Source organism: Haliaeetus albicilla, chromosome 26, assembly GCF_947461875.1.
Source record: "Haliaeetus albicilla chromosome 26, bHalAlb1.1, whole genome shotgun sequence".
NCBI lineage: Eukaryota > Metazoa > Chordata > Aves > Accipitriformes > Accipitridae > Haliaeetus > Haliaeetus albicilla.
Window position 1 is genome coordinate 2635580 of NC_091508.1, and position 22033 is coordinate 2657612.

The 22033-nt window shown below is 42.1% G+C and overlaps 2 protein-coding genes across 3 annotated transcripts in view; one reads left to right on the forward strand and one right to left on the reverse strand.

The window, feature by feature from the left end:
• Window positions 1–15540, reverse strand: part of SRGAP2 (SLIT-ROBO Rho GTPase activating protein 2) — a 115283-nt gene extending 99743 nt beyond the window's left edge. For both annotated transcript variants that reach the window (XM_069771343.1, XM_069771342.1), the window contains exons 1-2: window positions 15428–15540; window positions 13799–14347 (exon numbers count right to left, since the gene is read on the reverse strand). In XM_069771343.1, the coding sequence (XP_069627444.1) occupies window positions 13799–13865 (67 nt within the window). In that variant the 5' untranslated portion in view covers window positions 13866–14347; window positions 15428–15540. The remainder of the gene's footprint in view (window positions 1–13798; window positions 14348–15427) is intronic.
• A 309-nt stretch (window positions 15541–15849) lies between these two features.
• FAM72A (family with sequence similarity 72 member A) lies at window positions 15850–20897 on the forward strand. The gene is made up of 4 exons (XM_069770751.1): window positions 15850–16206; window positions 17224–17301; window positions 18420–18544; window positions 19454–20897. The coding sequence occupies exons 1-4, from the start codon at window positions 16055–16057 to the stop codon at window positions 19546–19548; spliced, it is 450 nt and encodes a 149-aa protein (XP_069626852.1). The 5' UTR covers window positions 15850–16054; the 3' UTR covers window positions 19549–20897.
• Window positions 20898–22033: the final 1136 nt, after the last annotated feature.

Below are 22033 nucleotides of genomic sequence, written 5' to 3' on the forward strand. Positions count from 1 at the left end.
ACACTTTCATCCGGATTAACAGCATTTGGGAGCATTGAGAAAGCTTCCTAAAAATGCAGCTTTTGACAAGAGCAAGCCCCGCAGCCACCTCCCTGACCCTTCTCTTGCTGGACAAAGTAAATGGGTCAGAAAGCAAGAGGCAATTCCCAGCACCACGCCTTAAAACTAAGGAGAAGGTCTCTGCAGCTCAGGGGCTCTTCTGTTTGCTCTGGCACAACCTCTCTTCACCACAAACAGAAACAAGACATCCCCTAGGACCAGGCAAGTCCACTCCAAGGAACAAGAGCACTTTATACACAAGAAAAGGACAGGGAATCAGCCCCCAAATAGTTTGCAGTGACAAGCGTTTCCTGCTTGCTCTGCCACCAAAAGAAATATTTAACATTCACAAACTTTCTCCTATTTAAACTGAAAATCTTCACAAAGCTCTGAAGTTCAACTTCAGTGGCAACAGTGAAGGTTTGCTTCAACATGAAGTTATTTCTCACACACGTAGGAAAGTGTCAACAAAACCCTGGTACGAGAGGTAGTGAAATGAGCATCTCTTTCAGTATTCTCAGTTGGCCTCTCTTCTTGGCAGCTTAAAGATCTAAAAATTTAAAAAAATACAAATTTGATGTCTAGGACTGGCAACCTAGTATCTTTGCCAGCACTAAAGTTCACATAAGCCTTTAACTCCTAAAAATAAATCTTAAAGAAAACATTCATTCAAGACTCAATCCCAGTGGAGCAAAAAGAACTTTGGAAGAATCATAAAAAACTGGCACTTAAAAATAGCAAACCTGTTTATTTGTGTTAGGAAATTTCAGGGGAGTGTTTATTTCCTACTTACTACTCAAACCATTTCCCAACGGCAGGAGTCAGGGAGGAAGAAAAGAGAAGGGAGAAAGGAGTCAAAAGAAGGGATACCTACAGACACATTTCAGCTATCTGACAATCCAATTCAAGACTGTACAAACTTTGACTCATTCATGGAATTGTTTTTGGCTGTTCTTCGCAGTAAACTCCACTGAGTTTTATTTGAGCAGCAAGCTGCATTCCCCCGCTCCCTGTTTCCACTCGGACCAGTGAGGACCTCTTGACTCGACAGCCGTCTCATTCAAAACAATGCTGGGATTTGTCATTCCATCACCTCCAAAAAACCAAACGAGAACAAAAAAATAAAAAAGTAAAACCACTATGCAATTATCTCCTGTACCCGAGTAACTTTTCTTAAAAAGAGGAACATCCTTTCCAGCCATGCAGGCTGCATTGCCAGAAAAAAAAAAAAAGTAAAAAAAAAAGTTCAGTGTTCTCTCAACATGTTTCAAGAACTGTAACTGAATCCCATAAATCTCACTGGAGACCTTGATTTAGGTCATTTTGAGTAATTCACTACCATTTAATCTTTTTACCTACTTTCAGTCTACTTCAAACACAATGCCATTCCACTGTGCAAGATCTGTGGAAAGACCTAATTCAGCAACCCAAAGAACACAGACTCCTCAAAATAGATCTGAATTAACAGCACCAAATGTAGGAGGATGCTTCTCCTCACCCAAGGGGAAAACAGCACCCACAAAGCTCTGACACTGTCAGACCAGTAAAAAGGCTGATTTAGCCTGGATGTTCTTTCAATGACCATAAGCCACGTAAAGCTATTTGAAAGGAAAATGGATGGAATTTTAAAGAGAAAAGAAAGTAAATTGTTATTACATGCATGTTATAAATACACATACAGTTATACCCAGAAATAATTTGCTTTATTTAGCTTCAAAGTAGCTGAGGAATAATGTCTATAATGCTTAAAATATGCCACAGGAAGTTTCAGAATCAGAGAATTCTGCAGAAGACAACTGTGGCTTTTGGGCTTCTTTTTTTTGTTTTAATATCAAAGATGCAAGAGTTCTCAGTTATAAATATTATGTATGAATGCCCTCACTTTCACTGATTGGCAAGGGGTCACTGAAAGACTGAAACCTAAGTAGAGTTAAGATGTTAAGTGAAAGAGGACTTTAGAAAGTGATGCAGTAATAAAATATGAACTGTAAGAGGTTTATGATACAGCTGAATAGCTCTTTAGCATATTGAAAAGAACAGGCATTTTGTTTGGGCTACTTAAAAACAAACTCACCTCTCCAAAGTAAATAAACACTTCATACATTGAAAGATAAAAAAATAAAAATAAAAGAGCTTTCCATATATCTGATAAAAACCACTCTATGTAAAACACCTGTGCTCTAAAAAGTTAATGGTCAACAGATTTTAATATTATTGCCATAAGCTAAAAGCATGCATAGCGAGGCTTCAGGGGGATCTTTGTTTTGTTAACAAAATAAGCTTTAGGAGAGACACACGACTAGAAGCCAAAAAAAAATGGGGGGGGGGGAGGGAGGCAGGGAAGGAAAAGGAACCTGTTTTCCTTGTACATCAAGAGAGCCCTTAGCGAAAAGAGTTGAATTTATTCTTACTATTGCTGTCAAAGATTCAAAGTAGTTCTGTAAACACAGCGTAACCTTTCCACAACAGACAGCCCAAGCAAGGCTGGTTGAATACTGATCAATTTCAGGGGGGGGAAAAAAAAAAAAAAAAAAAAAAAAAATCACCTTACTCTGTCCTATAGATACATACAGCTGTCATCCTCTGCATGTACCTTTCCATGTAAGGTCTCAAAGCAACCTTCTTCTTGAAAGGAGAGGCATGGATCTTTGAGAACTGATAAATGTGTTTAAATAGTCAACATATAAATAACTTTTTACAGCAAGGACAACAGCAAACCTTTCACAAGATCCAGAATCCTTAAACTAAAGGTAACAGCAAATTAGCAGCACTTTCATCCCAACCATAGCAGCTGGCTGTGCTGCTCTGGGTTTGGTAGAGGGTGGGGCATGAATGAAAACTATTTGCGTGAAGCCTAATCATAAAACCACTGAAACGATGTGAGTGAGCTGGAAAAGGGAACAGAGTACGGAGAAAATTATAGCTGCTCTTTCAGCTTACAGCAAGTATTTATTACGGAACTTCACAAGTTACAGATGCTGCTTTCTGGAGAAACCTCCAGCAGCAGAAAAATGTACTCGTCCACTCTGTACATGTTGGTCTGGCGATCGCAAGCTCCTTCCCAAAATACTGACGGAGCTTTCTCTCCTCCAAGACTGCAGTACTGTAATACTCCCACCATGGGTGCTCCTTAAGTTTAAGCTAGAAATTAATCAGTAACAGTCAAGCAAATTTATAAATCACAGCAAGAACGACCAACTGTTAGAATATGTTAACCAGAAAATAACTTCAAGTTTCAGAACAAAATAAAGCAAAAACCCAAAACCAAACCAAAACAAAACACTTTCTCATTTGCTGGCAACAGCTGTCACTGCTTTCAATACATAAAAGATGACTACCTATAGGGATTTTCCAGAGAGGCCAGTGCCAGAATTTGTTCCCTTGTTTTAAACCCGAAACGAACTTACTACCTGAACTTTCGGGGGCATGTCTGGGGGGGGGCCACTTATAGCCAAGGTTTCCGGGGAGAAAGAGTGAAAGGCGGAAATTAATGGATGCGAGAAGCCCTTCACAGCTATCTTCTGTCAAGATCGTTTTGATGGGGATGGGAGAAATAATTTGATTTAAAGCCTAAGTAAAGATTAATTCCCTAAGTATGAAAACAATGCATATGAATGTGCTTGGCATTAGATAACTGGGCTAAATAAAAGGATTTCTCTTACACTTTTGGGTAAAGTAATTTATCATTACAGGCAGAAATTAATCATATAATGGAAGGTAACAACAGCATATGGATTGATAAAAGATCAAACCAACCTCAGAGAAAATACAGGCAATCTGGATGGGATAAGAGCACGTGGAGAGAGAAAAGGCAATTTAGCAATCAGTAACAAGACTTCACACCACACAGGAAATAAACCCAACACTCAAGGGGTCCCAGAGTCAGCTCCAAGGGGCGCTTAGTGCAAGTTCTGAGTTTATCTAACCCTGGCCAGTAGTGCTGATGTCTTTGGTAACATAGTAAGTTCCCTGCTAAGAAACCTTACACATTTGTTTAGCATAGACAAAACTTTGACTTGCAACAGTTGTACTAGAGTAACCAGAAACTAATACTGTCACAGCTCTGATTAACCCAATAGAGATTAGTGTGTTTAAGCCTCTCCTAGCACATGTGTGGGTGCTGTCTGTCCTCCATTTTTCCATTTTTTTCATTTCTATAGCACAACTCATGGAAGCTCACAAGAGCCAAAAAAAGAAAAGGGGAAAAAAAAGAAACAGAACAAGAAGTATTCAGAGTTTTTAGACATTCAGCTCCAGGGGGAAAACTCAAGAGCACAATTTCATTCATAGCAAGTTAAGTTTCCATCCAAACATCATTACTGTATCCTGTGACCTTTGTAGTGTTGTATTTGTTCCTCCCTCAATACAGCACAGAAACCTTTCCCCCTCCCTTTTCCAGCTGCACACTTTTAAGTCATTTACTGGCAAAGTCTTTTGTTCATATTTCAGCATCTTTCTACAGCACCGGAGTCTGCCCCATCGAGCTGGGACACAGACGGGTACAAGCAGCCCACTATGCAACAGAAATACTGGTGGTTTACTGATTTTTTTTTTAAAGGGTAAATGGGATGAAGCAGGCTTCCTTCTTCAACAGATGGAGAGAACATAGAAAAGTTAGGAAGAGTTACTTTCATTAAAGAGACCAAAGCAAAACCAGGCTCCTTTCCAAAACCACTTCACAGAGATATTCATTTATTAAATTTCTGAGTAACTGGTTATCGAAGGCAGAGGAGAAACCTCCACAGGCCTGCTCAGAGCTCTGTACCTCCACAGTCCATAAAACACTTAGTACAGTATGATTTGTCATTATCATTCATTAATATATTCACTGGACATATTAACAAAAATGGAGAAAATTTTTTTCACAGTAACAATGGCTGCTTCTTACTTACATGTTTTCTGTCCTGAGCTTTCAAAGCACTTCACATTCATCACACAGGACCCTTCAGAACACACTTGTAATAGATCTGCTTTACGGTCCATAGAACTGAATTTGTATCTACTGATGACAAAATAAATAAATAAATCAATCAAAGAACGCTGTCAGTGGATTTGCCAAATGCTCCGGTCAGGAAAGCAGCCCTTTCAGAGGGCAGGCATGTCAGCATCTTAGTAAACTTCACTCTGCCTGCTTTTGTGCTGTGTGTCCAAATTCTGCTTTGTAGGCATATGATACTGCTGTGTGTTTCCAAGAAGGTGGAAGAGCATGTTTTCTGGAAAGCTTCATTTCTGTTCACTGATCAAAACTGCCTGGATAGTTACACATAGTGCCATCAATAGCCTTAGAAGTTAACTCATCATAGCTGTGATTTCCAAGTAAAACACTTAAGACAGCCCTCCCCAGATGGACTGGGATGGAGGAAGGAAAATTGCCGTATGCCAGTGAGCACACAACAGCTACCAGCTGTCTGTGGATGCCACAGTACTGCCCAAGTTGAATAACTACATCTGGTAGCTGAGTGGAAGTTTCTTGGATCCAAAGTATCAATATTTCTTTATTTTCTTTAAAATATTTCTTCATATTTTAATAACAAACAGCACTAATGAAACATGTGAATAACTCCTCTTTGTTTGTTTGTTTTTTGTTTCCTAAAAGAAAGAACATCACATAAAATGCGTTTTGGATACCAGATACTCTTAGCAGTAGAATAGCAAGAGCACTGCTCCAGTGTTAACCTGCATAAAGAAAAGGATTTTGTGGCATTTCCTGTAACACCTAACTTCGCAAATTAAGTGCTAATGAGTAGGAACATCCTCAAAGACACAAGAGTAATTTATCCCCCTATATTTAAACCTCAACCAACAGGCATCTTAAATATTCCTCAAATAAAGGCATAATCATATGTAACACGCCACAGCCCAGAAAGTTCCTTCAAATTGTCCATCAATTTGGTTTCCTCCTGCCCTGCATAGATCACTCCCTCCCTGCTGAGAAGGAGAACGAGGGGATCAATTAATGCCTAGACTGTTTTGATTGACTGAGGTTTAGGATCTTTGGTTAGAAAACAATCGATCCACTTGTTCAGAGTGAGCAGTTTAGCAATTCTGGCAGCTACAGGTCCATTGGGAACAAACCCCCCTTCCTCACGGGACCATCAGAGTATGTCCCTGCAGTGGGACTGGACTACTGTCCAAAGACAGAGTCGGGGACTAATTCCCAGGCAACAACTGTTGTTATTTTAAGTAGATTCAATTTGCAAGCACTCCCCATCTATAAATTGCATAGCTCTATGGCTTACTCTCTGCATGCAAACTGTTGTCCAATTACAGTGGTACAAAAACAAACCAAAAACCCTTCCCTACTTAAAAGAAGGGAAGCCAAAACGCTCTTCCTGGAAAGTCCTACAAAAAAAAACCAACAAAAAACAACTTCAAACTTAGCAGGACTGACCAAATCACCCTGCCACAGCACTTCACGACTGTAGATTAACTCTAAACCAAGAGTGGATTTTAATCTGTTTATTTGGCTCCTTCTCAAGAGTCAAAAAGCCAGGAGCTGCTTATGTGCCACAGGATAAGGCAGCTCCCCTGGCCTAATTCAGCTGATTTCACAGAAATAAATGTAAAGCAAAACTTGTTTCTGTGGCATGCTGAAAACACTTAAGACCTAAGAATTTTTGCACCACGTTTAGCAACACCTTGAGAGAAAATGTTGGAGAAAAAGTGCTCATTAAAGGAGAGGGGGAACCCTGTGAATGTTTTGAGAAATTGCTGCTTGTAGTTTATGCCAAAGATTTACTGCACTATTCTGTGCAGCATGCTGCAGCATACAAAAGGGTGCACACTAGATTAAACTGCAGGGCTGTGCCAGGCATATCATCTGAGATTTACACCCAGGCACAGCTTACATTTACATTTATACTTGCTTCCATTTCTGCTGCCTTGCTTGGTTAAAGAACAGCAAATGCTGGGCTCATTTCTCCTGATGTGCGCATCTTCGTGATGCTGCCTGTCACTGATTCTCATCTAGGCTCACCACAGGCTGCATGCTGCCATCCTAACATCATGCCCACGCTGCTTCAGAGTGCAAGCAGCACTCTCAAATAACTCTAGCTCTTATAAACACATGATGCTTTTACATTCAGAATCGCAGAGGAAGTGATTTCTTTTTTTTTTTTTTTTTAATATTCCCAGCCCCTTATTTTTTTCCAAGCAACGATTAACTCTCACTGTATCAACTCAAAGCAAAATGACTGGGTCAGAAGCTTTAGAGTTTAACAACAGTAAATAGTTACTTTGATGGCAAAAAAATACTACTTTAAATGGTTCAAATCCATTTGCAGCATCTACTTGGAAGAAATACCAGCTGAGCTTCCTTGATATAGTTACTCTATATCCACATGTGTTTTCTGACTTTAAACACTCACATCAAGAGTTTCACTGACCACTATCTAGAGATTTCACAAAAAGAAGGTCCTGTTTTGTCTTCTGTAATATTGCTATTTTGGAAGAAAAGGAGAAAGAGAAAGTAGAAATGAAGAACGGTCTCTAATGATGGAATTACTGTGAACTCAAGACCCCTTCTCCCATTTTCTCCCATACTTTTTTTATCCCTCAGCAAATCAAACCATAACTCTGCATTTGCTTCCATTGCCTATAAAACGTTGACAATATTCAGAGAGCAGGACTCCCATGATGTTGTAGAAATTCTCAAAAAGAAGGCATGAAATCTGCAAAAGTCATACAAAAGTGAACTAAATAAAGTCCTAAGTAATGAGTATCAACTGTGCATGGCATAGCAAAAGCTATTCAAAAGAACATGTGTTTAAACATACTTTCCATCTCAACAAAGGTTTAGATTTTTCACTCTTCATAAAGACAGCTGAAAAAGTTGACCGGGCAAATAAGTTCTTCCAATTCCCAAAATGGGCAAAAATTAGTAAGCATTAAAAACAAAAAAAAAGAAAAGTCAAGCCTTTTAACTAACAGAAAAAGGAAAAGATACTAATGTGTACCCTTACTGCGAAAGGAAATAATTTAGAGCTAAGGAAAAATGTCGTGGGGCTCCCTTAGTTGGGAGTTAGGGAAAACTGGCTATCACTAGTAAACTTTTTATAGAAACCCTACTGGAGTTACACTGGCAATTCCTTCTGCTTTTGGAAGAAACTGCAACACTTAAGTGGACCGAGCCTTTTGGTCAGCTTTGGTCTCTAGCCTTGCAATACTTGATGAATCTGCAACAGAGGGATTTTGGAGATGCAGTGGAAAGAAGGAAGACTCTGCATTCTTTCACCTCTTTCCATCCTCGTTAATAATCCATTAGCAGGAACTGTACATAGGACGAAATGAAATACAAACTATTGCTGTAACATCAAACCAGTCTCCCAACAGCCCCTTCCCCCTTTCTGGCAGCAGGCTGCTTCATTGGCCCAATCCAGCTCCAAAACTCAAGGGATTAGCACTATCAAGAACTGCAGAAAAACAGATGATTCTACAGCAATTCCATAGCCAGAGTTTGGAGCAAGTCATTGTTGCAAACAAATGGAATCACTTACACGCACAGAGTAATGATTAACTGTAAAAAACCCTTAAAAGGTAGTTTTATATTTTAAATGTAAATGGTAATCCAATACATACAAACTCAAAATCTCAAAATTTAAAACTATTCCACTCAACCACACCAGGGTGCATGGCTGAAAAGTCTATTTACACAGTGTATTAAATAGGCGTTGCCAAAAAAGTGGCCAAGAGCTCAGCCATAACTCTTGAAGGCACACATACATGGTGCTCGGATCTGCAAACACAGTCATAGTGTGCAGCGACCAACTTGGTGACCTGAACAGAAGACAAACACAAATCATCATATATACGTAACGTCAACAGTATTGAAAATCCCTAGGTACACAGGTTTAGGAACAAAATAAATTACAGTGATTTCAACTCACTGATGTAAAAAAATCTAAAGATAGTTCTACAAATACCTTCTCTGTAGACAAGCGCTGCATGTGCAGTGTTAACAAGAAAACTTTGAACCGTTGAGAGAAATGCCAATTTTGTTTCAAATCACCACCCAAAAGCATCACACTTCCTTTCTAGCCCCCAAATTACAGCTGCTGACCCAGTCACAACTACTTTTGTAACCTTTCACACAGAGGTCTGTACCACTCCTAAGAGTTTACCAGGATTAAAAACTGCTGCCCATCAATCAAGGCACACAGAAGATGTACCATAAGAATGAGATTTATATGCAGCATTTAAGGCGTTTTTAAGCAGCGTTTAAGGCAAAAGATCACAATCGGATCAAATACGCTATCAGTTATTCAACCCAGAAAAGAAAAAGGGACTTATCTGAAATTTATCATCAATTTTTAGGAGATTAAAAAATAAGTTTGAGACATTACAGTAGCCTGAATCTGATGGCAGCTAGGAGGCTTGCCTGAAGTTCTTATCAGGCATCTTCTCTTAGCTCAAGACACACACTGCTAAATAACCATGCAGCCACCTCTATGCTGTGCTCGCTCCTGCTACAAATTACCTCATCTATTTTTCATACTCCTAGTGCTTTTTGGGCTGTGCTGCAAGATCTGCAAGAGATGCATTTTAACCTTTGCTAGAGACTACTCAAGGACAGAAGTGGCTTATGAACCCTTGCTGTGTAAAGAATTTCAGTATTAAATTTCTGTAGCCCAAACCATGAAGCTATTTACTGAAGCTTTATACAAACTAATTAAATATAAGGCTCTTGTGGGACACGAGGAGAAAGAAAAGAAGAATTAAGAGATAAATCACTGACGCTTCTTTCCTCAGCAAATGTACACTCCAATTTAATACATTAAAAACAGTCTGACAGTCCTTGGTCGGGCATAGATAGGCAGCATCCAAATCTCATATGGAACACACTACACAGCATAAATTAATTATCTCTGCTTTACCGCAACTTGCACAAAGGAATTGGGAGAGACAATCCAGACAAGGGGATGAGCTTGAGATATCAAAGGCTCCATATGGAGACCACAGAATCTCACTTTCCAGCTTCACAGAACTCATAATCTTTGTGAGCACATGGTACAGAAACGTATCAAAGCAGCACTTCCCTCCCCTGCTGACCCCATGTCATCTTGTCAGGAGAATTCCTACAACACGACACGCAGCCATTTCAGAGTTTTCTCAAAGAGAGAGGCACTCTCAATAAGTTTTGCAAGAAGAGCCCTCTAATACTGGCAACCTCTCCTCTCCCAACAGCGTGAAACATTCAAGTGCAGATAGCACAGCCAATGCAACCAAATACAACGCAAATTTTGCTTGCATCATCCAGAGGTAAAAAACTCAAGGTCAGTGCAGTTGTTGAGGAAGGCTACCCTGTCTGGACACCTCTGCAGGTTAACTCACTTCTGCAGAAGACATCGAGTTTGTAATTGAACCTCCAGATACTGGAGATCATGGCATCATTGGATAATTCAGGTTGGAAGGGAGCTCAAGAGGTCATCCAGCCCCAACCTCCAGTGGTCAGCTATAAGGTCAGACCATGTAACTCAAGGCTGTATCCAGTCTGGTTCCAGCAACCTCCAAGGATGGATGCACTGCACCAGTACCTACAAGACTGCAAAACTTGTCCTCAACCACAGTGCACAAGTAATCAGGAAAAAACACATCCCTCCCTCCATGTCCCCTAGCTTCTGCACAGTAAGTCTCATGTGTAAGAGATAAGCAGTCTTCATCTTCAGAAATTCATTTCATCCTAATATTGATATCCCCTGCCAGTAGCTGCATGTGCAAACCACAGGAAGAGATAACTCCAACCCACAAGAGGCAAAGAACTGGCTGTTGGAAGAAGACAACAAATACCTATAGCGCATGGCAACGGGAGAACAAAAAGTTTCACTGATTGACACCCTGTCACCCCCCCACACCTTTTACAAGAAAAATTACCAAGTTCATTCAGTAACAGAAAATCAAAAATTTGCCTAACAACAATCTATTAACCATAACCAAATTATTCTTTAAATAGTTTTTGATTAACAACTTAAGACTATTCAATTTTTAAACAAAGCTCAATCATTCCATTAGTAGTAATTTAAAGTGCTCGAGTACGTGTTTGTGGATTAATGGTTTTAAATGAAGCCTCTAAACACAGCTTCCAATGCACAGCCAGAATGAAGCGTAGCAAAAAATTGCAGCAAGTTTCTAAATGCCAGTAAAAAATACCACAGTTTTCTCATCTGAGAAACAGATGACACCTTACAATTTACATAGCACGCCAACACCTGATTCATCTCACTCCTCCAGCGACTGCTTCATGGCATCATTTCACAACACAAGAGAAAAGATACCAAACAACCCATAATCAAAGTTAACACCATTTCTACGCCGTTCCCACAGTTAAAGTCAGAATTTGATCGGGACACCAAAATTTTTATGTATGTTTAATGATTAGGCAAGCACCACACTTTTGGATTTAAGTGTGTCTTTAGTACCGTCTCATCTTCCCACCATGGCAGAGAGACCAGCGCACCTCTGGAATTAGAGAGGCAAGAGGTCTTACCGCTCATGAGAGCTTCCCTATAGAGCCAAATCACCATCCAACTCAGAGCCAAGGTGTCTATGAGATGTAAAGCAAGTTTCATGAAATTTTAAGAGAAGCATATATAACTTCAAAGTCTCCCCCCAAACTTGATACCTAAAAGCAAAGGGACAACGACCCCCATTGTCAAAGCAGCCTGTGAAATGCTGAAGCTCGGTGGAGCAGGGAAGCTCCCCCCTGTACTTTGAAACAAATGAGGTGATGGGGGAGAGGATTGTTAACCGCACTGTCATGTGAATTTTTGAGCTGTTTGGCCCAGGTACACCTCCCTCTCAAGGGAAGAGCAGAACACCTCTCATTAGCCACTTCTGGGGCTGCCGCTTCTGGAGTGCCCCGGGCAGGGAAAGCTGAACTGCAAGAGGGATGAATATCCCAAGACAAACTCGTAGCTGCCCTAGTCACTAATTCAGGACGGCAACCCCCTTCTCCCAGCCCCTCGAGATCCATTTACACAGTTCTGGTCTTCTTAACCTCACATATTTAAGATAGGAACTTTTTACAAGGCAAAAAGCAAAAAAAAATATCTATATGCTACTACAAGAATCCACTTTTGGGACCACAATTACAGGCTAACTGACAGATCTCTGCATAAGCACCTTGAAAGATGAACTGAGTTTTGGCAGTAATGGTCTCTGCACACAGGGAAGGCTCGTTTCCATTTTACCCATCTTGTCGGTCTCTTTCTTGAAAAGGAAGGGAAAGATTTCTTTTCTTTTCTAATGCATGAAAAAACCCAAGAGGTGAGAAGATGCGCTTTGCTAATTCTAAAGCCTTGTTTCTTATTATTGCGTCCAATTCACAAATACCGTGACTACAAGCTTGTATCCATCATGCACATTTTGATGGGGTAAATAATGAAAGAACGTATAAGCCTCTAATTTTACGCTGACTTCAATTCCCATTTCCAAAGACAGCTAGAAAACAGGAATAGAAACTAAACTAGTAAAAAAGAAACACGCTCTTCTCCGTTTCTAACTTTAAGAACTCCAAAAATAATTAAAAAAAAAAAATTTCTACCCAACTTTGTATTTGCTCAGGTAAGCATTTTTTAACATAAATGTCAAAACTACTTCTAGGTACAGAGTACTAGGGTCAGTGCAGGGCATGCATCTTGTAGGACAACGTGTTTTAATGATTTGCAACCAGTAAGCAGCCCCCCCAGTAGGAAAAATAACTAAAGTACATAATTGCAAAACAATATTTTAATTGTCAGTTTTAATCTAGATTTCCTACTCAGATTTAAATCACATTTTTTTAAATCGCATTGATTTAACTCAATCAACCCTGCCCGAAGGCCATCTTTCCTGCATGCTATGAGCATACCAAGCAAGTTTTAACCGATTAGATAAATCACTGTATCTCATAACTTCCTAAAAGCAATATATCAAGCCATACACAAGCCATAATTTTTTTTAAATAAGCGTTATCTTGAAAACTTTGCAAAAATAAGAAGCTAAGTAGACATTTCATGATCCTTTTTTTTTTTTTTTTTAAACCTAGGGCACATGATAGCCTGAAACCCAGCCAACTGAATTCTGCAGAAGACTTGCACGATCATTGCAAATATGCCTCTGACTCTTTATTACCTTTCTTATGATGGTGGGAATAACGTTGATGCATTCGTTTTATTCATTTATATATGTATGCATATACATGCGTGTATATACACACACACATACTCTGCAACATTAAGGTGTTACACCCAAGAGCAGAGTAAGAAAAACCAAGCAGTATTATTATGGACTCAGCAAGAGCAAAATCCTGAATAATGGAACTTTCTAGCACAAACAGCTTTACAGGGACCCTCAGCACAGTCCCTGTTACTACCAGTAGAAATATGCTCTTCTGACACTACACAGATTTTTAAAAGATTCCCATGATAGGAGGAGGATTAAAAAGCAATTAACTGGCTCTCATATTTCAAATGCAAAGCCATATTTTAGAACAGCAGACAGAAAAATATGGATCTCTCTTGGAACTCAAAGATTTGTTATATTCTGCAAAAAAAGCCCTTACTGTGATACCTTAAAACAGCAATACCATAGTAGGAACCTACCCCATGGGGACGAGAAAAAGCATTGCAAACCCGATCCAGCATTGTATTATGAAAAAGCCCTGAAAATTCCAGGCAATCTGCAAATGATTCCCCCCTTCCCCACCCAAACATCTACTGCAAACTCCTACAATTGCAAGTCAGGACTGCAATAGCAAAGGAGATGAAAATAAAACCATTCCTACCTTTAACTTGAGTGTCATATTCAGCTATGATCTCCTTATCCTTTTTGAATTTTGCTGGCGACGTCATGTTTTCTTTTCCAAAAAGATTAACCTCAAAACAGATCCACCAGAACACAAGATATAAATGCAATTTCGCTCCTCTCAGTGCGATGCCTTGATTTTCCGCTTGTCCTCCCCCCCACAAAAAGGAAAAAAAAAAAAAAATCAGTCCATGGAGAGAGGGTGTGAGACGGAGCACAGCAGCAGCAAAATGCAGATGTTAAGAGATCAGTGGATGGAAGAGGCAGCAGTTTTGTCTCCCTGCACCAAAACCTTTAGCAGCAGCATCAGACTAGCAAGATCCTGCAGCCCCCAAAGGCTCTTCCTGATTGCTAACGTTAATAGCACAGCCAGGGAGTGGAAGTCCTTCCGCACAACATGTTTTGTGTGGGTTTGGTTTGCTTTTCCTTTTTTTTTTTTTTTTTAAAATGGGCTCAGAGATGATGCAAATCAAATCCCAAACGAGAGCAGAAACGGAGGACAAGAAGCCGTTTTCTTTGGTTTGCTTGCCTGCAAATGCAAAATAAAAAAAAATTAAAAAAATAAAAAATTTAGAGAATTACAGCTTGCAGCCAGCAGTCGCAAGATGCGCAGCCAAAATTTGTGACTGAAAGAAAAGCTGCCCTGACATTGCAAATTGTCCTTTAAGCAGCAGCATGAGGTTAGAAATGCAGACCGGCCAGGTAACCAAGGGAAAACGCCTACACGGCAGCCAGCCCCAAGGGGTGGGGAGGGGGGAGAAGGGGCTCATTTGGAAAGCGGGGTCCCCAGGGGAGCGAGGGAAGGGAGGGGAGGGGAACCAGCCTGCGCAGAGAAAAAGCCCTTCTCTAAACGAGCAGCAATGCAGGGGGGGAAGAAGAGCCAGAGCCTGCCCAGGCTGCAGCATCCTCCGCTGCAAAACTGCACCCCAGCCCGCAGCCACACCAGCGGCGGCAGCCGGAGGACCAGCCGGGGAGCTCCCCGCCACACCAGACCCGTCCCCTGCGGCGTGGCTCCATCCGCAGCTTTTCCTTCGGCAGCTCCGGGGATTTTTGGTTATTTTGGGTTTGGGGTTTTTGTGGTGTTTTGGTTTTTGGGTTTTTTTCCGGCGACCCCTCGCCGGGGCATGGCTCAGAGCCGGCCCGCAGCCCGGCATGTACAAGGCAGGCGGGAACCTGCCCGCAGGGGGACGGCGGGACGGCGGGACACAACTTTTCTCCCGTCTTTTTTTTTTTAATTTTATTTTTTCCCCCCTTTTTTTTCGGGGGAGAGAGGGGGCGAGGCTGCAGCCCCCCCCCCCCCCCGCGGAAGATGCGCGTATGGAAGGAAGAAATAAATAAACACGGCACCCGCCGGATCCGCATCCCGCCCGGGAAGAACAATGAGGGCGGCGGGGAGAGGAAGCGTGGGGGGGTCCCGGGGGGGGGAGGGGGGGGGCCGGGGCTGAGGGACGCGGCCCCGCGCCCCGCCTCAGGGCCGCGCTGAGGGGAGGCTGAGGGGAGGCGGTGGGGCCGGCCGGCCGGCGGGAGCAGCTCGGGGGGCAGCTCGGCGGGCCCCCGGCGGGCTGGCAGGGGAGGGGACGGGGCCCGGCGGCCGAGGCGGGGCGATTACCTGGGCGCTGCGGAGCCGCCTCCCGCAGCCGGGCGTCCTCCGGCCGCTGGCGCCCGCCACCCGGTCCCCCTCACCGGCCCTGCCGCCGGCCCGCCCCGCCGCGCGGCTTGCCCAATCGACGGAGAGAGCTGGGCAAGGAGCGACGGGCGCTCCGGCCAACCAGACGGCTTCGTCTGTCAGCTGGGCCCACCCCTCTTCCCGCCGCTCGGCACCCATAGCACCGCCCCGCCAGGACGGGGTGGGAGGGGCCTGGCGGAGCGCAGTAGCCTCCGCCCCAAGGACTGCGCAGGGGCGGGGCGAGTCATGCAAAGAGGCTGCCGGCTGGACCAATGGGAGCAAGGGCGGGCGTGCCCCTCCGCCAATATCCAGGCGGTAGGGGTGGTGCCACCCGTCTCCTCCAACGGCCCTGCAAGGAGGGGGTGGGCCCGCCGCCGATCTCCACTAATCAGATGGGGCGGGCGGGTCCCGCCGCGCCCAATAGGAGACTGAGGTCGGGAATTCAAACTGACAGATGGAAGCGTGGCCGTTGGCGGCGGTCGGGTCCTGACGGGACGGGGAACGGCGGCGGCGGGGCCCGGCCTGGCCCGGCCCGGCGGTGTCCGTCCGTCCGTCCTCCCCCCCCCCACCATGTCAACCAGCAGCTGCACCTTCGAGGACCGGTGCGTGGCCGTGCTGTGCTGCCGCTTCTGCCAGCAGGTGCTGAGCTCGCGGGGGATGAAGGCCGTGCTGCTGGCGGACACCGAGATCGACCTCTACTCCACCGACATCCCGCCCTCGGGGTAAGCGCCGGGACTCCGCGGGGTGGCGGGGCGGCTGGTGCCCCTACGGGGGTCCCTCCGGCGGGGGATTGCCGGCCCGGGAGCTGCAGCCTGTCAGCCTCGGGGCCGTGGGCCTGCCCCGCAGGGAGCGGGCTCGGCTGGGGCCCACAAGGCCGCACGGTCCTCAGCGGCCGGCCGGGTCCCTAAAAGATCCCTCTGCAAACGTGGTGTCACCAGGAAAAGGGCCCCAAAGGGCACGATTCAACCCGTTCCTGCGTTTGCAGTTCCTTCAGCCCTGGGGAAGCCAAGGCGGGATAGCGAGAGCAAGGCCGTCCCTCCTCTAGCAAATGAAAAGTCTAATTTAATCTATTCGTGGGGAAGACGTAGGCTCAGGAAGCCACGGGAAGTTCCTCCAGCTCCTTCCTTAAGATTAGAATTTGAAACAAATACCTGTAAACAGAACAAACCTGATCTTGCGCTGGTTCCAGCACGACTCTCCTCCAAGTCAGTTGCTTGTTGCTTTCCCATAACAATATTTGAATGCTAAGGAAATAAGATTGCAAAATGGCATGTTAATAAGAAAGTAGGGGTTAGAAAGGAGATAAGAAATCAAAGGTTTGGTTTTAAATGTCCTAGCCTTTAAGCTATTGTTCTGTAGTCTTAGCTGAGACTTGCCAGGAACCAGGGCAACGTCTATAATCAGATGTCTGACGGATAGTGCCATGCAGCCAGCAGCAGGGCCAAACCTGCAAGCCTTAGGAAGTACTGAGAGCAGTGGTGCTTTCTGATCTAATTTGAGAGGACTTACGATACATTAATGTAACATCTCATGGGTCCTCTTTTTGTTTCGATATGAGAATGGCTGGTAGCTGATAGGAAAAACGTGTTGTGTGCTCTTGGGAAAGGTTAAAATAAAACCACAGGAGACCGTAATGGTAACATCACTTTGTTGCAACTGCAGACCAGTATTACCAAAACTTTATAATTTTAATCATAGCCACACCTGAACTTCTGTATTTTTACTTTCTTCCCATCTAGTACTGTTGATTTCATCGGAAGTTGCTATTTTACTGAAATCTGCAAATGCAAACTGAAGAACATCGCGTGTTTAAAGTGGTAAGGGTGCCATTCAGTGACAAGAACACCTCCTCAAGCGTGTATGCACTGACGCGATACTGTTTAACCTTCTCACTGCAGACTACTGCAGCGCAAGAGTTAAGGGATGAATGAACAGATTGCATACTCTATTTCAATTCTAATGCTGTTTGATAGAAACTCAGCCCACTACTTCTGGGCATGGCTGCCAGTCTATTTCTGTGCAAGTCCCAAGTGGAAATGTGACAACCTTGTCAGTAGTCTGAGTATATGGGAAAGCTTTGCATGCCACCTGCCTGATTAAATGTCTGCTTCAACACTGAGATAATTGTGTGAATAAGGCCACAGTAAGAAGTAGTTACTCATATTCTAATTAATAGAACATCCTCTTGGCAGATCTAGTTGTTGCTAGCAGATGGAACATGCTGTCACTAAAGTTCTTGGAGTTCTTTTATCCTCTTTATTAATGCCTGATATTTAAGAGTAAAAACAACAACTCTCAAGTAGCTCACAGTTATTTGAGATGATCCTTTTGGCTTCATAATCAAGACTTTTACCTTGTTCAGATTTAAACGGTGGAGGGTTGTGATAGGAACACAGTATTTTATTTTTTAGAAGTAGAGAAACAGAAATATCTCACTAGAGCGCATGACTGAGAAAGTAGAAAAACAGTGTTTCTAGGTTTCAACCTAGAAGAGTAGATAAGGCTTTGGTATTCTCAGTCTCATTACTCCTACTACCGATACCCTCCCATGTACAGTGCTTCTGTACAGATGGATTTTATGTGCATGATGAACTTCTACACTGATTCCAATGGAATCATTGGCCTTCCAAAGGAAAAAAAAAACCAAAAACTACACCATTTGTTGGTATGTAAACTAATCTGGATTACACAATTTAGGTTACTAAATGGTTCTCTATGCCAAAGATCTAAAACTTAGATATTCTGGAACTCCTGACAGATGTTCCCTAAGTATTTAAGATGCTTATTTAACTATGTTCCCTTAACTTTATCAAAATAGGAGCATTACACAATGGTCTGGTACCATGGCTATTTAACATTAGTTTGAGCTGGAAAGGCTGACATGTATCTTTTCATCAGGCATTTGTGTTGCTCATTATTTCACTTGTCTTTCTAGTGGTAACATTGTTGGTTATCATGTGATTTCTCCCTGCAAACCTTGCCTGCTGTCCTGTAATAATGGCCACTTCTGGATGTTTCATAGCCAAGCAGTCTTTGGCATCAACAGACTAGACTCTTCTGGTAAGGAACACATATGTTTCCTTCTCTTCCTTAAAATCTTGAATTCCAAGTCCTCCTTCTAATGAGGCATCTCAATATAGTTAAAGCATATGGAGGGAGTGTAACATATGGAGGCATAAGGCAAGCGTTACTGTATTGCTAATCTAGCAAACTACTTTCGGGGAGGTAGTTGTAGCTACTTTGTAAATGAAAATTTTTAAGTGGAAATTTATCTTCATCAGAAAACTTAACCTATCCCTTTTGTGGACAGAAGTCAGGATTTTCTGAAGCAATATTATAACTAGTATGAACACAGCCACCAGCTGCTATTTATAGTGGTATGTATAGCTACATAGGCAGCTGTCCAACGGGCACTCTTTTTGGGTGAGTCATGTTGTCACTTTGACCCTATATAACTGAGTCCTCATTAGCTCAAGCTGAAGTTACAGCTCATGCTAGCTAGCTTCTTCAGCTAGGTGTTGTTTGGATGCCAGGTGTCTAGCATAATTTGCCTTGAGTCCTCAGGAATGCATAGCGTTCTGACAAATCATTTCTCTTCCTTGCAGATGGGAGTAACTTATTGTCTAAACCTTTCAGTGTCACCTGTGCTTCAGATCAATGCATTTAAAAATAAATCAGCCATGAGGAGATTATCAATAATTACATGAATTAGCTATATAAATACATCTGTGAGCAGGGACTTATTCTTTGAACTATGCTGTAAACAGCAACACTTACAAGATGACTTTGGAAGAAAAATAGGAAATAGTCTAGATATATTTATCATGAACGTGACTTACCAGGTTTTGCAATGATTAGAGTAGTTATCTTCTCTGAAAATGGACAGTTTGAAACTTCAAAATAAGGTCACAATCCAAAAATACTATTTTCTTTTTTCCCTCCTTTGTCTTCTTACCTCCTTCCCACCAGGTGTGAATGTATTGCTCTGGGGCAACTTGCCAGATTTGGAAGAAAGCACAGATGAAGATATGTCCTGCATCTCTGAGGAGGAGTATATCAGATAAATGTTATCTACAATATACTACAGTATCTTCCCTAGATTTGTTGCATTGCTGTTTTGTTTGGATTTTTTTTTTCCCTGCTGGCCCATCAGAGCTTAAACAATACAGGAAACCAGGAAATCTGGAAAACAATCCTAAAAAAGGAAGATATCACCTTCCTCTTTCACTGTAGCCTTCCTTAGACTCCTGAATCTGCCTAGTGTGGATCTTGGGACTAGAGACACACCTTGGTTAGATCTGGAAATGCGGATGGAAGGTGCATTTACTGAGGTCTAGGTCTGTTTTGGTTTTTACATTTAAGTCTCAACAGTTGATAATTCTTCTTAACTGTATTTTTTCTTCTTTCCTAAAACAGTATTCACAGAGCAAAGTCTTTCACTTGCTGTAAGTACAGCTTAAAAATCTTAAGAAATAGTCAGTCTGGTTAATGAAGTTCTGAAAGAGCTTTGCTTTTGTGGTCACACAGACCATTGCCCAGAGTTTCTATTCTGAGTATACAGAGTTGCTGAATAAGTGGCTTAAAGTATTGGAGCTTTGGCTCTATGATCTGGCTCTCCTGCTTTTAGCAGCTTGTTCTCTGAGCATCTGAGGCATGCTAGGATGCTCTTGAATGTGTACAGGGGGGCTATCTTACAGAGTTTTCCCTTCTTCATCTTTCAGTACTTTTAGGATCATGTTTCTGCAGAGATAATTCCCCCCCCCCCCCCCCCCCGGTAAAACCTAAATACTGCAGTTACTTACTGTCTAACAGAACTTCAAGCCTACACTGGAGTTTTTCTTAAGGTCAACAATAAACTCTATCCAGTTTTATGTGGTGTTTTTTTCCCCTTATAGGGTAGGCATCCCTCCAAAACAGAACTCAGTCATCTGATGGGGTTGTCTTAGAGAAAGAAAAAAGAGATCAGGTTAAATATTTGGTGTTAATGCCTAACTTTACATCCTGAAGCGTACAGACAATCTGGTTCCTGTGAGAAGTACATGGATTCAAAGATCATTATCTGAGTTGTTACAGCCATAGTATTTAACTTATGAACTAAATACTGTCCCTTGAAGGATCACCTTCAGAAAATTCAAGGTACAATCATGTAAGAGTACAGAGTACATTTTTAAGTTTGGATTGGTGCTGAATACATTGTTCTATAGCCTCTTGTGATACTTGGAAGAGGTGCAATGAAGGCAGATATGAATTGTCTTAGTATTTTTACTGCATGTTATATATTTCTTAATTAACGGTACTACCTCTTCTGCATTGTTTAAATGTATATTGGTATACATATGTACATGTGTATGTGTATGTCTTGTTTTGACTTCCTGTGTTATGTCTGCTCATTAAATAAAAGTTTTGGACTACATAGTCTTCTGGGCTGTAATAAATATGGATGTGTAATGATATTAGATAATCAAAACAATGAAATAGAATCTTGTACTTGTATTAAATTAGTTGCATAATTACGTTCTTACTACTATGATTTTGTTTTAGAGAACCCCCTCACTCCCAAAAAAATCTCCTTTTTAGGCTGACAAACCTGACAGTTTCTCAGTCTTAAAGGTGTTTAGTCAGTTAACTCTTCTATAACACAACATCCCATTTTTTTGCCAGTTTTCTATGCTGCATGAGTTTCATCATGTTGTGACTACAGTATTAAGCTGGCAAGGTGACATCTCACACAAAGACTTTTCCAACAGAATTCATGAGCTAAAAATACATCTGATTGTTTTTGTATAAGTAGCACAATAGTTCAAATACAATTCCCGTAATATAATTCTGCTTTATAGCAAGTTCAACGCTTGCCATTTATAACCCTTACAATTCCGAGTCAACTCTGTGTCAGTGGCAGAGCTGACTGTAGAGCTATTCTCCCACAGAGAAGTAGAGGACTATAATTTCTTCACATCACATCAATAATTCTGTTTTTGCTCCCTATCTGTTTGTACACATAGAACTGGAAGTTCTACTATGAACTACCTTAATTACACAGGCCTGTTTGAGCTAGTTCATCTCAACCAGGCATCAGCTTGAAATAAAGAATGAGCCAACTTTTAAGTAGGTTCAATCCTTTTTTTTTGTCAATAAAGAAGTTGTAGGTATTATATACAAAGTAAACAAACATCATCTATTGCCCCAGCTGTCATGAATGTTACCAAACAAACCAATCATGGCTAGGGCTACTTTTATTCTTTCTATCTGAAATTCAAGAGAGAGCTAACTAAGCAGTTTGTGGTAAAGCCACTGCTCCTTATTCATAGGGTGCTAATGTTTTGGGTTAAGTTTCCAAGGATCACCATGTGTAGGGAAATACTTTCCAGGATGATAGATACATCTAACACTAAACAGCTGGCACAAAACCAGATCAATATTTCTAGAAACACTGCCAAGTACTTCACCCCACCTAAAGCTTGCTTTGAAATAAACCAGCTCAGGTCTCTACTTTATGAGGTTTTTTGTTTTCTCTGTACTCTTCGACATACAAGATACATATGTTATAGT